The 15,342-nt window shown below is 43.2% G+C and overlaps 2 protein-coding genes and 1 long non-coding RNA gene across 4 annotated transcripts in view; all 3 read left to right on the plus strand.

The window, feature by feature from the left end:
• LOC129841210 (uncharacterized) overlaps window positions 1–4,742 on the plus strand; it is a 6,908-nt gene extending 2,166 nt beyond the window's left edge. The window contains exons 2-4 of the long non-coding RNA XR_008757292.1: window positions 1,511–1,613; window positions 3,403–3,736; window positions 3,867–4,742. This is a non-coding gene — a long non-coding RNA (uncharacterized LOC129841210). The remainder of the gene's footprint in view (window positions 1–1,510; window positions 1,614–3,402; window positions 3,737–3,866) is intronic.
• Window positions 4,743–4,840: 98 nt separating this feature from the next.
• Window positions 4,841–15,338, plus strand: LOC129841200 (zinc finger protein 19-like). Of its 2 annotated transcripts, XM_055909364.1 has the most exons (6): window positions 4,841–5,337; window positions 5,970–6,100; window positions 6,271–6,435; window positions 10,657–11,371; window positions 11,610–11,731; window positions 13,126–15,338. In XM_055909364.1, exons 1-4 carry the CDS (start codon window positions 5,049–5,051, stop codon window positions 10,831–10,833), a joined length of 762 nt encoding a protein of 253 aa, XP_055765339.1. In that variant the 5' UTR covers window positions 4,841–5,048; the 3' UTR covers window positions 10,834–11,371; window positions 11,610–11,731; window positions 13,126–15,338. The 2 variants fall into 2 exon arrangements, with proteins under 2 accessions (XP_055765339.1, XP_055765338.1); XM_055909363.1 differs by lacking the exons at window positions 10,657–11,371; window positions 11,610–11,731; window positions 13,126–15,338 and having other exon boundaries at window positions 6,271–10,261.
• On the plus strand, window positions 11,745–12,779 carry LOC129841209 (gastrula zinc finger protein XlCGF49.1-like). The gene has a single exon (XM_055909373.1). It carries the CDS (start codon window positions 11,984–11,986, stop codon window positions 12,566–12,568), a length of 585 nt encoding a protein of 194 aa, XP_055765348.1. The 5' UTR covers window positions 11,745–11,983; the 3' UTR covers window positions 12,569–12,779.
• Window positions 15,339–15,342: the final 4 nt, after the last annotated feature.

Genomic DNA, 15,342 nt, shown 5'->3' on the forward strand with positions numbered 1-15,342 from the left:
TTTACCACAGGTGGACTCCAATCATGTTGTAGAAATATTTCAAGGATGATCAATGGAAACAGGATGCACCTGAGCTCAATTTCGAGGCTCATAGCAACGAGTCTGAATACTTATGTAAATAAGGTTAATTATTATATATTTTTTTCTCCCCAATTTTGTGATTACTAACTTGTCTCATTACTGCAACTCTCAACATGCTCGGGAGAGGGCAAGGTCGAGTCATGCGTCCTCCGAAGCATGACTTTGGTCGTCAGTTGAACAGTGTTTCCGACGACGACACGGTGCAGCTGGCTTCTGGGTTAAGCAAACAGGTGTTAAGAAGCGCAGTTAGGCAGGTCATGTTTCGGAGGACTCATGACTCGACCTTGACTTCTCCAGAGCCCGTTGGGAGTTGCAGTCACAATGTGTTAATCTGATTAGGCTACTTCAAAAGTCCCCTGTAGGCTACCTGCCCATGTTCATCCACTCCACTCTAATATAACTCCAAACTGCACAATGGCCATTCGATTAATGGAAAGAGACATCTGTTGCAAAACACCAAAAAGTTTAATGACGTTCAAAGATTGTCAAACCAAGCCTCCGATACTGAGTAGGGATGGATGTATTTTTTGTTTGTCGAGATTGACGTACTCTACTTGATTGTGGCGCAAACCATGATGAGAAGCACTAAAAGTCGGTAATCGGTATTCAATTGTGCGTTGCTGATTGGTTGTGTGTGGTGCATTCGTACAGAAACCTGTTGGTGCAAAATTCATTGGATATATTTGATATCATCATGAATATAGCATCAAAATGTTGAAAATCTGACTTCCCCCTAGCTAATCATTATCTGCAGCCGGCTCTGATCATAGTGTAATGAGAGCGTGTTTGTCGGTTGTGGTCAGCGAGTTAGCCCTGCGTGGCATCGACTGTGCCACAAAACCATTCTGAAGTGGTAAAGTCGATATCCAAGTTTACAAACACAGGGTTGCATCAGTTATTGTTATTCATGTTGTTAATAACCATTTTAGAGTTAATTTTATGAGGGAGGAGGGTGTTTATTTTAACTGTCCCTAAACAATTCATTGTAAATTCATTAAACATATAATTTAGACCCCGTGTTTATTTGAAACAGGCCTTTATTTGCTGAAATGTGTGCTGTTGTCCTGTTATTAAAAGGGAAAGGCGGTGAAATTTGAGACTCTGCGTTTAATTGAAGGTCAATATTCACAAAGCCTCTGAGTAGGAGTGCAGACCTAGGAACAGTTTTGCCTATTAGATTATAATGAATACTTTTACACTGAGAATCTTTGTGTAAATCGGCCAAAGTCTTGATTAATTTCGTCTTAAGTGTGGGACCATTACTTTTTGAATTATAAAACCATTAAAGAGTGTCAAGTAATCAAATTAACCAATATGTTTGCATAGTACTCACAGCAATCCCTCGTTGCCCAACCAGAAGATGCTCCATAGCAGGGTGCTCATATCAGATTTCTTGATCCAACATCCTCTCACTCTGTATCTCTTACAGTCAATAGAGATGGAGAATGGGAAGCCTGATCTGCTGCTAGTCAAAGAGGAGACAATAGAGGATGGACCAGCGAGCATTGATCTGCTGAAGATGGGAGCGCACGGTAAGGGAGAAATACATATAGCCTACATACAGTAGATCTTTTTGTGGAAATTCATACTAAGAGAGACTGTCATTTCTTCAAACAATCATCTTTATTCAATATCGATTAATTATTGCAATAATGAAGCTGTCGACCCCACACTCTAAAATGTGTTGCCGAGGCTTAACCTTTACAGACAATGCCAGTTTTTATATAACTGACACTAAGAATGCTTAGTCATGGCTGGTTCCACCCCTCCCATGCCGATCATGCCGATCGGCGGCATGGGAGGGGTGGAAAGCCTTTGGTGCTGTTTCCCAGATGCAAGAATGATTAGACACAATAAGGGTTTTGTTCGATTCCTCTAGGCTCTCTCTCTGTTACACACACCACATCTTATCTATGGAATGCCAGCTGTAGGTTTTTAGGCTCCTCTCAGTTCACACAGACACAGATGAGAAAGTACTCATCAAAGCTGTTCGATGCATAAACAGTATTATAACATAATCTTGTTATTTTTCTCTCACAATCTTCAATGGTAAAGTGATGCGCCTGGTTATTATTTTGTCTTTTTCATCATTCATAAAGTTAAATCAATGCAACGTATGTTACAAAAACACATTATAATGTATGAACTTGACTTACCACCTATTTGTGACCTATTGTGGCCTAGAAGTTGTAAACGGTACAGTGAAATGGTTACTTGCATAGTGGAGTGTGTTGTTTAGACAGGTAGCTAGCAAGCTAACATTAAGCTATAACTAGCAATGCAAATGGATTTCTGAGAGTCAAATAATATTACTACACAGATAATACACGTAACGTTAGCTAGCGAGCCAGCCAGCTAATCTTAGCTAGTCAACAGTACACTTTAACTTGCATAAACAACTTTCTGAAAAAATGTTTAACACATATGAAAATGTAGCTAGACTCTTACCCGTATACATGGATGACCGCTTCTCCCTCTCTGTCATGGATGCCATGGTTGGCCTTAGTTTGAAATGTAATCCAGAGACAGTTGTTTTATACAACCTCCTCCGGGGTCCTCTTTTCGGCTCCCTTCGCAATTGCAATCCTACTCTGCTTCCAACAGACATTCCACTGATTTCAAAACTTGGTCAACTTCTTCCATGACAACAACACTGTTGATCGCCGTTTCTTCCAAATCACTGTCATCGGAAGACTACAATGTCTGGTTAAATGAAAATGTTTTTACCTAAGTCAGGGATTTCCTCATTGTCTGATTCATTTTAAGAGTCGTAGAGTCAGCATGGCACGATCGTCCTCCAGAAAGTAGACCTTCACAACTCTTTCTCTCTGATCGTTGTCGATAGCGCCTGTTAAATTAAGGGCAGCAATGTTTAGAGCAGTAGCGACACTTTTGCAGTTCTTCATGACATATTTCACAAATCTGTGGTAGAAAGTATTATCTACACATACTGAGAAGCTCATGTTATAGACGGAAGCATGCTACATGGCAGACCAATCCGAGCTCATCTCTCTGCATGTCCAACCCATCCATTATCTTAGCCAGTCATGGCTAGCAGGAAGGTTCTTGTCTCTTTCTGTGGCTAAACCAATTAGGCTCGCAATTTAACAATTGTATTCATATTTACAGATGGCATACAAGTTTGTTATAACAAATAAAGGCATATGAAAGTTTACATGTTCCAGAAGGTATTTCTGCACAAAAACGCATTATGATAAAAAAACATTTTGTTACGTTCAAATGCCTCTCCTGTGAAGTAGTGACATGCGACAAATGCCTAGCTTCCTGAAACGGGTCACATTTTCTATCCTCTTTCTGTAGGTGGTTGGCTGGAGGCTAACAGAGGAGACTGCGTGTCCATCTTGGATTCCAAGACCCAGATGGGTGCAGCCAAGGGCCTAGGGGACGACATCACAGATCAGGCCAGGACCAGAGGTGACATAGTGGAGGTCAATGGATAGGACGGCGTCTTCAAATCTGGGCTGGGGACAACACTTTTCACCACAACCAGAAACTGACAGTTTAACACAAAACAACAACCAAACTTTGTCTCCATACTGGCTGAGACTAGGGCGAGGCGTAGATTTTGTCTACTTCATTCTTGAATCAACGCATATGGACTTTTTTTTTTACTCCAATGGCTCCATATTGTTAGGTACTTGAATCCCAGTTTCAGAGATTGGCTTGACTGTGGTTAACATTTTATAATTATCATGTTTCTGTGTGTACAGAAAATTGTTTCTTATATAAATCTTTATGCATTTCTGTACAATTTGTGTTTACAGTCTGCAGTCCATGAGGACCTGCTGGTATTCGGTGTTGCTGGTGGGAGAGACTGGACCTCTGAGGTGGCTGGTCACAAAGCCTGTCGCTGGATCAGGACACTGGATCAGGAGCCATCTCTCTTCCTTCCCGAGTCGGAACTGGCACCCACCCACTAGAGACAGACTCGATCACCACCAGTGGACAAGGGGACTGAACAACCTCAGTCCTGGTAGTCATCAGAGAGACAGAGGCTCCAATCATGGATCCAGTCTGCAGCCCAGACCCTTCTCTTCACAGTCTCAGAGCAGGGATGAAGCAGGGCCTAATAGAGAGAGACCCTCCTGTTCCTATGATACAAACACCACAGTATCCATGATGAACAGAACAGGTCACCCTGGGCTTCAGCCTTCACAGAGAGTGGTGGGAGACTCCCCTGGTGGTAGTCTATCAGGAAGTATTTTCTCCTTCAGGGTCTCATCTTATGCCTCGTGACTGGGTTCATAGAAGGTCTGGGGCTGGACCTGGGTCTAGCCTTCCTCAATTAGAATACCTCATGGTTACCCCACCAATACAGTGCATTTGCAAAGTATTCATACCCCTTCCCATTTTCCACATTTTGTTACGTTACAGCCTTATTCTACAATGGATACAATTTAAAATAGTGTGTTTATCAAACATATGATTAATTGTACTGATATGCTGATTGTGAAGAAGATTTGATGGTGTTTATCGAACATATGATTAATTGTACTACATAAACAAACAAAAAGTTAAAGAAACTGGAGCTGAAAGGTTTTTGTGTTTCCAGTAATTCATTGCTGAAACATCGCAAAGAATACTGTCCGAATATGCTCTTCTTCTCAGGCCCCAGACTCTAAATAAAGGAGTACATTGAGTTTTGCCTTGTTTATTTGTATTTTGTTAATTATTTGGGCGGATATACAGCCAAAACAGTAGGCGGCGGCATGCACCTATAGCATTCGTTTTCGGACCTCTATAATATCAAAGAAGAAGACCCCGTACAGTAGGTGGCTGCAATACACCAATAGATGTAATCGGCCATAAAACTTTAAAGAAGAAGAACAGAAGTGAACAGTGACCAGAAAAATGCGTTGTAATTTAGACATTTAACATAATTACCCAAGGCAGTGTTTAATTTGGGCTTTGTTTATAGGTGCTATCTGGCTGCTGGTTAGCTAAAAATGGCTAACGTTAACTGTATGGTTTTTCACACTCAGATAGCCTCCATCATGGAGGTTCTAGCGAATGCAGCCGTGGCAGAGATCTGTAAAGTCGTAGACGACGACTATGCAGTGTTTCGTTTGGAAATAACTCAAAGCCAGAAAGAAAACAGGGGATTGCGGAGGAAGCTACAGCTATTGGAACTGAAGGTGGCACGGGAACGCGCAGAGAGAATAATGCGAGAGCGCGCCCTCGCCAGTCGTCCCAGTAGTGTCAAGATCATCGACAGATACAGAGGAATGGCAAAAGGTACATTTAGCAGAAGGCGGAGGCAGCGGGGGCTGTCGCCGTTCATATATATAGCCTAGCCCAACCGGCCTTTTACATCGTTTGGCATCTTACGTCCATCTTAAATGTATTCGGCCAGCAATACACTTGTCTCCCATGGACCGGCTGGTACATAAAACATCTTCCATTCAGGCTGCAAAGGCTTCAGTTTCCTTCTTAACTTGAGTTAATGGCTCCTCTGTGGGGAAAACACGAACGAAATGTGCGTACTGTACTAATGCAAATATTCCACCACCACTTTCGGATGTTGCACACCACGTGAGCCTGTCTACCCCTGGCAACATCAGGAAGTAGCATTAGCCACCCTAGAAGACTACGCATTTTTTATTTGTGTCCTTTGATCGCGGTGGAGGCACTAGTAATGTCTCCAGTTTTCAGTTGGGCTATTTGTTTCAAGTGTATTAGTCCAAAATAAATCTCTTTGCCAAAATTTGTCATCTCTCCCATGTCTTATTCGACTAGTAGTTGTTATGAAATGTTTATTGCTTGCCTACATTTTACTCCCTCTATGTTTAATATAACACACATGCATTAATTATTAATTTTGGTTGCCTATTCTGATGTGAAGTTTGTTTCCCCAATCACTTTCTCAGGTGAAGGACATCTCACTGGAGGCCACAGGAGCTTTGTGAAGCCAGCAGGACACAATACATGGAGAGATGACCAACCAATCACTGTTGATGAGGGGAGTGGAACCTCAACCCAGCACGTTATCGTTATAGAGGTTAGTGTAATAGTATTACATCAAAATTACAGTACATCAAATGTGGCAAGTTTATTTCAGAAAGGCTCCCCTCAGCTAATCACTTGCTAACATGTACATCAAGCTCCCTACAACATTGTTATACAATTCAACTCATTTACCGGTAATAACCTCCACTTTTCTTGTGTCAGTCTGCAGATACAGGTTCTGGGGTTAAGCAGGAGAGGTCTGAAGGAGAGCAGAACCCACGGCAAAGCAGAGACATTCAGACTGGATTGGCTGGAGTGCCCCCTGTAGCCATGCAGGACCCCACCACCGCCCCATTGCAGCCCAGAACCCGACGCAGCATCACGGAGGTCAGTGGAACGCTGAACACCGTCCTCAAGACAGAGACAGATACCAATACTTTAACTGTAACACACAGGCTGTTACACACAGGATCTGACCACAGATCAGACCCAGAGAGACTGGAGCAACTGGGCTGTCCTCCTGCTTCTGGCTCAGAGTATTTACCGATATTTCGCCTGAGGACGGTTCATTCCTTTGGGGATGGTGACGCGTTAGACACTGGCGGTAATGATCCGTCTTGTTCTTACGTTACAGAGATGGACCCTGGCAACATACCCTTGGGTTTAGAGACACAGACTGATCTGTCAAGAGGGGACTGGAACCGGCACAGTAGTAGTGTATACTCTGAAGGGTGCCTAGATAAGAAAGGGGAGGGTCTGGTCGTAGATGAAGTGACTGTGAAAGTGGAGGGCGACGTTCCTCCCCCATGGAATGCAGCTAGTCACCTAGGAGACGGACACTCACAGGGCAGAGATTTCTTAGATTACAGGAAAAGCTTAGAGACAAATCCAGATGTCATTACCCACTCCCCTTTACACATGCTCGGGGATCGCGACCTAGTGTCCACGTCGATGGGGCCTTCCGATTCACATGACAGCGTCCTTTTCGATCAGGTATTGAACTCAAACGACAGGACTAGAGCCCAGGCTCAGGGTGGGGGAGCCACATCAGGCAACAGTAAAGAGAAACGGTTCCTCTGCATGTTCTGTAACAAAGGATTCAGCTGCCTCCAGAAGGTGGAGATCCACCAGAGGGTCCACACAGGGGAGAAACCCTTTAGTTGTACTCAGTGTCATATGCGCTTCACCCAGGCTGGCCACCTGAAGAGACACCAGATGGTCCACACAGGGGAAAAACCCTACAGCTGTACCCAGTGTCACATGCGTTTCGCCCAGGCTGGTGACCTGAAGAGGCACCAGAGGGGTCACACAGGGGAGAAACCCTACAGCTGCCCCCTTTGTGAGAATAGGTTCTCAGAGAGGACCTACCTCAGGATTCACCAGCAGAAAAAACATTCCACTCAATAAAAAATAACCATTCCACTTGATAGCTTCTGACTTGAGATCAAACCCTTCACTAAAGACAAGGATTCATTTTTATTTTTGTCAGCAGAAAAGACCCACAGATGCATTTGGAATAACGAGATTAACAGATTTCAGTGTTGAATTTTCCTGGGTAGAATATTGCATCCAGACATTGTGTGATATATATAAAGGCATATACAGTTGAAGTCGGAAGTTTACATACACTTAGGTTGGAGTCATTATAACTTGTTTTTCAACCACTCCACAAATTTCTTCTTAATAAACTATAGTTTTGGCAAGTCGGTTAGGACATCTACTTTGTGCATGACAAGTCATTTTTCCAACAATTGTTTACAGGCAGATCATTTCACTTATAATTCACTGTATCACAATTCAAGCGGGTCAGAACACTAAGTTGACTGTGCCTTTAAACAGCTTGGAAAATTCCCGAAAATTATGTCCTGGCTATAGAAGCTTCTGATATGCTAATTGACATCATCTGAGTCATTTGGAGGTGTATTTCAAGGCCTACCTTCAAACTCAGTGCCTCTTTGCTTGACATCATGGGAAAATCAAAAGATATCAGCCAAGACCTCAAAAAATTATTGTAGACCTCCACAAGTCTGGTTCATCCTTGGGAGGAATTTCCAAATGCCTGAAGGTACCACGTTCATCTGTACAAACAATAGTACGCAAGTATAAACACCATAGGACCACGCAGCCGTCATACCGCTCAGGGAGGAGACGCGTTCTGTCTCCTAGAGATGAACGTACTTTTGTGCAAAATGTGCAAATAAATCCCAGAACAACAGCAAAGGACCTTGTGAATATGCTGGAGGAAACAGGTATAAAAGTATCTATATCCACAGTAAAACAAGTCCTATATCGACATAACCTGAAAGGCCGCTCAGCAAGGAAGAAGCCACTGCTCCAAAGCCGCAATAGAAAAATCCAGACTACGGTTTGCAACTGCACATGGGGACAAAAATCGTACTTTTTGAAGAAATGTCCTCTGGTCTGATGAAACAAAAATAGAACTGTTTGGCCATAATGACCATCGTTATGTTTGGAGGAAAAAGGGGGAGGCTTGCAAGCTGAAGAACACGATTCCAAAGCATGGGGGTGGCAGCATTATGTTGTGGGGGTGCTTTGCTGCAGGAGGGACTGGTGCACTTCACAAAATAGATGGCATCATGAGGTAGGAAAATTATGTAGATATATTGAAGCAACATTTCAAGACAACAGTCAAGAAGTTAAAGCTTTGTTCCAAATGGAGAATGACCCCAAGCATACTTCTAAAGTTGTGGCAAAATGACTTAAGGACAACAAAGTCAAGGTTTTGGAGTGGCCATCACAAAGCACTGACCTCAATCCTATAGACAATTTGTGGGCAGAACTGAAAAAGCGTGTATGAGCAAGGAGGCCTACAAACCTGACTCAGTTACACCAGCTCTGTCAGGAAGAATGGGACAAAATTCACCCAACTTATTGTGGGAAGCTTGTGGAAGGCTACCCGAAACGTTTGACCCAAGTTAAACAATTTAAAGGCAATACTACCAAATACTAATTGAGTGTATGTAAACTACTGACCCACTGGGAATGTGATGAAATAAATAAAAGCTGAAATAAAACCTTCTCTCTACTATTATTCTGACATTTCACATTCTTAAAATAAAGTGGTGATCCTAACTGACCTAAGACAGGGAATTTTTACTAGGATTAAATGTCAGGAATTGTGGAAAAACTTAGTTTAAATGTAATTGGCTAAGGTGTATGTAAACTTCTGATTTCAACTGTATAAGCCTAAAAGTCTGTTACATATTGTGTTTGTACTGTGTAGGCCAGGGCTGGACAATTGGCGGCAATTGCTTTAAAAATGCAACATTTTCTCTACGTCCAATCGCAAAATGTGTATAATTGCAGGAAATTTTGCAAGTACATTCAATTTTCACGTGTTCCATCGCAAAATGTCATAAACAAACCTCACAAGTATCAGACTCCGCAAGCTCCCAGCTACTATCTAATCAACGCTGTATTGACATTATCCCACCCTTGGTTAGTCACTATTGGATGAAAAAGCCCAATTTAACACACTATCTGGCAATACATTTTCAGCAATATTGCCTCTGTCTGTCTGTGTGGTGCAGACATTTGTCTATCACTCTGTGTGTAGTCAGTTGATGTGATAACTGTCTTTTGAGTTTCCCCAAAACCTTTTCAATTAAATATGAACTGTTTGTATCTATTATTTGTTATCTGCTAACTTTGCCATGAAATGAGCAGCAGTAGTACAGAACCATCGCTAGATGCATAAAGGGCCAGATGCGCAATTATAGGCGAATAGTTTTTTGGTATTCTTCCAGGCAGACCAAAAATACTATTTTGGGGGGAAAAAAACTGATTTTACAGGGCCCCCCTAGTTGTTTATTAACCATGAATTTACCAGGTGTATTGACAGAAAACACGTCTTTCTCTTATACAGTAAGGACCCAGGGAAGAGTTGCAGGGGAGAGAAGAACGTTCCTATTTGAAAGCTAGGAAAAAGAGTAGCTTGTGACATATCTCATTTTTTTCAGTAGCTCTCATGCTAGAAAAGGTTGGAGACCCCTGCTGTATGCTATATGATGTTCTCAAATGCATGTTTCATTACTTCCATTCAACTACTTAATTTTTTCCCCCAATGACACTTTTAATGAGAAAATGAATTAAAAGTGTCGTTGCAGGTTTTTTGTTGAGAGATGTATGTGTGGTTTTCATATGGATTATTTCAAACTTGTTTCTGTTTAATAAAGACAACATGGGACTTTCATTCTAAGACTTTCATTGAGACTCTCTTTAGTATACATCACATCTGATCTCACACTATTCTGCAAACACACAACAGCGCTTTATAACCAATATACACTTACTAAATATACCTACACATACCAAACACACTAACAAACACCTACTGTACACGTCAAAATAGTTTAGTCAGGTTTGTCTTATGACTTTTGACTTATCATAGCTGACTTGTTTTTACCCACATCATATTTATGTCCACCATGATGAGTTTAACAACAAGTAAGTAATTCTGTAACTACAGTTTAGGACTCAAACATAGTGGGGATGGGTAAACACTCCATGTTGAAAGTGTGTTTATTATCTGTGTGTACGTACCTGAGGGTGTATATGTCTGTGTAATCTGTATCACCTCTCTTCCAGGAGGAGGAGGGTCCAGAGGCGCTGCTGGTGAAGGAGGAGGGGTGTGAGGAGGGTCTGGAGAACCCTGAGGGGACCATGGTCATGGAGGACAACCAGACTACACCTCCTCCTGAACCCACAGAGGAACCAGCTGAGCAGCACAGGACCACACACAGTCACACACAGAGCTTACTGTAAACTGTCTATATGGGCTCCCGAGTGGACTGTGAACTACTGTCAGAATGATATTAGGTCAGGGCCCGTATCCACAAAGCCTCTCAGAGTAGGAGTGTTGATCTAGGATCAGTTTTTCCTTTTAGATCATAATGAATAAGACTATATAGACAGCTGGGGACGATCAGCACTTTAACTCTGAGACTCTTTGTAAATACGGGCCCAGGTCTTGACACATTTTAGGTGTGGGACCATGCCCTTGAATTATCAAACCCTTAAAGAGTGTCAAGTAATCAAATCAACTAACACGTTTGCATAGTATCAAATAAATTGACCTGTTTGCATAGCACTCACAGCAATCCCTCATTGCCCAATCAGAAGGTGCTTCATAGCAGGGTGCTCATATCAGATTTCTTGATCCAACATCCTCTCACTCTGTATCTCTGACAGTCAGTAGACATGGAGGATGGGAAGTCTGATCTGCTGCTGGTCAAAGAGGAGACAATAGAAGATGGACCAGAGAGCATTGATCTGCTGAGTGGACTAAATATGGGGGAGCAACGTAAGGGATAAATACATATAGCCTACATACAGTAATAACCTTCAATGGGAATAGTGATGCACCTGGCTATTATTATTTATTTATTTTCTTCATTCATAAAATTAAATCAATACAACTTATGTTTAAATACAAAACACACACATTATAATGTATGAACTTGACCAGGTAAAAAAAAAAACGTCATATGTAGAGTTCTCTGCCATGTTTGTAAAGTCTATTTTCTAACCTCTTCCTGTAGATGGTTGGCTGGAGGCTAACAGAGGAGACTGCGGAGTCATCTTGGATACCCAGACGGGTGCAGCCAAGGGCCCAGGCGACAACGTCATTGAGCATGGCAGGAACAAAGGCGACATAGTGGAGGTCAGTGGAAGGGACAGCGTCCTTAATTCTGGGCTGGGGAACAACACTGTTAACCGCGACCAGAAACAGACAGTCGAACACAAACCAACAATCTAACTTAGTCTCCATGACAACAGACTTGCTGACACCAGGGCTAGGCCTAGATTTGGTCTGCGAGGACAGGGAGGTGTCGGTGTGAGTTGGGAGAGAACAGAGACTCAGCTACTGATGCTCCATCCTGCTCCTATAGTTTTGATTCAGAGAAACTGATTGATGACTCCTCAGGATAACCCCCTAGCAGATGCTGCCTTCAGCCTGCCTTCTATAGGATCTATCAACTGGAACATGGACCCTGCGACAACACAGACACTTCCTGGCCTTCGTCCTCCTCACACTCTCCTAATGTTAAACCAGAACTCAGACAATGCCAATGCCTCAACACTAAATGGCTACACAAGCCCATTGACAAATGACAGTAGTAGTAACGCTATCAGCAGATCTGGTGGCAAAGAGAAGCATTTCTCGTGTTCGTTCTGTGGGAAAGCCTTCAGTTTCCCCAAACAGGTGGAGATCCACCAGAGGATGCAAACAGGGGAGAGACCTTTCATCTGTACCCAGTGTGATATGCGCTTCGCTCAGGCTGGTCACCTGAAGAGACACGAGAGGGTCCACACATTGGAGAAACCCTACAACTGTCCCCAGTGTGAGCAGAGGTTCTCCCACCAGCACCAACTGAAGAGGCATCTAAAGGTCCACACGGGCGAGAGGCCGTTCCCCTGTATGTACTGCGGGGAGAGCTTTTCAGAGAGGAGCTACCTCAGGATACACCAGCAGAAAATGCACACGGCCCATGTATAGAGGATAGTGCCATGTAATGTAGTACTAGTTAGTTTGTAGTTCATTCTGTTGAGATTGGATTTATAGTATGATGAGGCGGAGTAGATGATATGGTGATGTATGGTGATGGTTAGTGTGATTGTGTCTGTAAAAATGCTTCACTGATGAAGAGTGACACACTTTGTCCCTTTAGGTTGATGCCGGTGTTTTATAATGAGGAAATTATTTTCAAAATGAGGGTACCAGATTTACAGAAAAAGTAAAAAGAGAGGTTATTCTGCTTGTCATGTATCGTTTTGTGCAATAAAAGTACTGTACGACCATTTTGTTGAAGTTAAATACAAAACTGACTGTGCTGACTGATTTGGTTATTTTTGTTTTGTTGCACGGACTGAGTTTCCCATCTCATTCGAACCAAAACATTATACTTAATTATTGAGTTAATTTGTTATAATACATTTGTATCAGCGTTAGAGATGGGCTTGACTGTGGAGAACATTTTATAGTGTCATGTTTCTGTGTGTACAGCAGAGTTTCTTATATAAACCTTAATTTTCTGTTCAATTGTGTGTTTACAGTCTGCAGTCCATGAGGACCTTCTGATATCCAGTGTTGCTGGCGGAAGAGACTGGACCTCTGAGGTGGCCTGGCACAAACCCTGGACCCGGATCAGAACCCTGGATCAGGAGTTGTCGCTCTTCCTTCCCGAGTCACAACCAGGACCCAACCGCGAGGGACAGAGACTCCACCATACAGAAGACAACCAGTGGACAGGTGGTCTGAACAACCTCAGTCCTGGTGGTCATCAGAGAGACAGAGGTTCCAGTCAGGGATCCATTCTGCAGCCCAGACCCTTCTCTTCACAGTCTCAGTGCAGGGATGAAGCAGGGCCTAATAGAGATAGACCCTCCTGTTCCTATGATACAAACACCACAGTATCCATGATGGAACAGAGCAGGTCACCCTGGGCTTCAGTCTTCACAGACAGTGGTGGGTTTTCTAACAGGAAGCATGTCTTCTGCAGAGTCTCGTCGAATGCCTTGTACCTGGGTTCATAGAAAGCCTGGGCTTGGACCTGGGTCTAGCCTTCCTCACCTACCTCATCGTTACCCCATCAATACAGATAGGTTAAGGATGGGCGTTCACCACAAGAGGTACCTAGCCTATAACACAACACACAATCCCAACAACACCCAAACAATGTCTAGAGATCAAGGAGGGATCTCAAAGACTAACCACCTGAGTGCAGTGACTCCTGCTTCTACCTCTGGTGTCATTGGGTCACAACGTGGGAGGCCGAGCCTTAAGACGGAAGCAGACAAGCCATACGCCTGCTCCACGTGTGCGAAGCGCTTTACTGAGGCAAACTATGTGAAGAAGCACCAGACCGTTCACAGTAAGGAGAGGCCCTTCAAGTGCAAAGTATGTTACAAGAGCTTCTCCTTCCTGAGTAGCCTTATCAGACATAGGAGTGTCCACAATGGGGAGAAATCGTAGCAGTGTGGCTTGAGATTTACACAGAGGACATCTGGGAACCTTTCTGTAGCTGACGTACAATGCATTCGGAAAGTATTTAGACCCCTTGACTTTTTCCACATTTTGTTACGTTACAACCTTATTCTAAAATGGATTCAATAAATGTTCCCCCTTATCATTCTACACACAATACCCCATAATGGCAAAGCGAAAACAGTTGTAAAAATGTTTTTGCAAATATATTAAAAATAAAAAACAGTGCAATTTACATAAGTATTCAGACCCTTTACGATGAGACTCGAAATTTAGCTCAGGTGCATCCTGTTTCCATTTATCATGCTTGAGATGTTTCTGCAACTTGATTGGAGTCCACCTGTGGTAATTTGAATTGATTAGACATGATTTGGAAAGTCACACACCTGTCTATTAAAGATCCCACAGTTGACAGTGCATGTCAGAGCAAAAACCAAGCCATGAGGTCGAAGGAATTGTCCGTAGAGCTCCGAGACAGGATTGTGTCGAGGCACAGATCTTGGGAAGGGCACCAAAACATTTCTGCAGCATTGAAGGTCCCCAAGAACACAGTGGCCTTCATCATTCTTAAATGGGAGAAGTTTGGAACCACCAAGACTCTTCCTAGAGCTGGGCGCCCGGCCAAACTGAACAATCTGGGGAGAAGGGCGTTGGTCAGGCAGGTGATCAAGAACCCGATGGTCACTCTGACAGATCTCCAGAGTTTCTCTGTGGAGATGGGAGAACCTTCCAGAAGGACAACCATCCCTGCAGCACTCCACCAATCAGGCCTTTATGGTAGAGTGGCCAGACAGAAGCCACTCCTCAGTAAAAGGCACATGACAGCCTGCTTGGAGTTTGCCAAAAGGCACCTAAAGGACTCTCAACCATGAGAAGCATGGTCAGGACCTCAGAATGGGGCAAAGGTTCACCTTCCAACAGGACAACAAACTTAAGCACACAGCCAAGACAACGCAGGAGTGGCTTCAGGACAAGTCTCTGCATGTCCTTGAGTGGCCCAACCAGAGCCCGGACTTGAACCCTATCAAACATCTCTGGAGAGACCTGAAAATAGCTGTGGAGTGAAGCTCCCCATCCAACCTGACAGAGCTTTCGGATGTGCAGAGAAGATTGGGAGACTCCCCAAATACAGATGTGCCAAGCTTGTAGCGTCATACCCAAGAAGACTTGAGGCTGTAATTGATGCCCAAGTGGCTTCAACACAGTACTGAGTAAAGGGTCTAAATACCTATAACAAATAAAAAAATTAAATACATTCCTAAACCTGTTTTTGCTTTGTCATTTTG

This window comes from Salvelinus fontinalis, chromosome 42 (assembly GCF_029448725.1).
Source record: "Salvelinus fontinalis isolate EN_2023a chromosome 42, ASM2944872v1, whole genome shotgun sequence".
In the NCBI taxonomy this organism is placed as follows: domain Eukaryota; kingdom Metazoa; phylum Chordata; class Actinopteri; order Salmoniformes; family Salmonidae; genus Salvelinus; species Salvelinus fontinalis.

Coding starts and splice junctions, on each gene's coding strand:
- LOC129841200 (XM_055909363.1), top strand. CDS start 5,049: ATGGCTAACGTTAACTGTATGGTTTTTCACACTCAGATAGCCTCCATC. Junction 5,338..5,969: donor ATACAGAGGAATGGCAAAAG/GTACATTTAGCA, acceptor TCACTTTCTCAG/GTGAAGGACATCTCACTGGA. Junction 6,101..6,270: donor AGCACGTTATCGTTATAGAG/GTTAGTGTAATA, acceptor TTCTTGTGTCAG/TCTGCAGATACAGGTTCTGG.
- LOC129841209 (XM_055909373.1), top strand. CDS start 11,984: ATGACTCCTCAGGATAACCCCCTAGCAGATGCTGCCTTCAGCCTGCCT.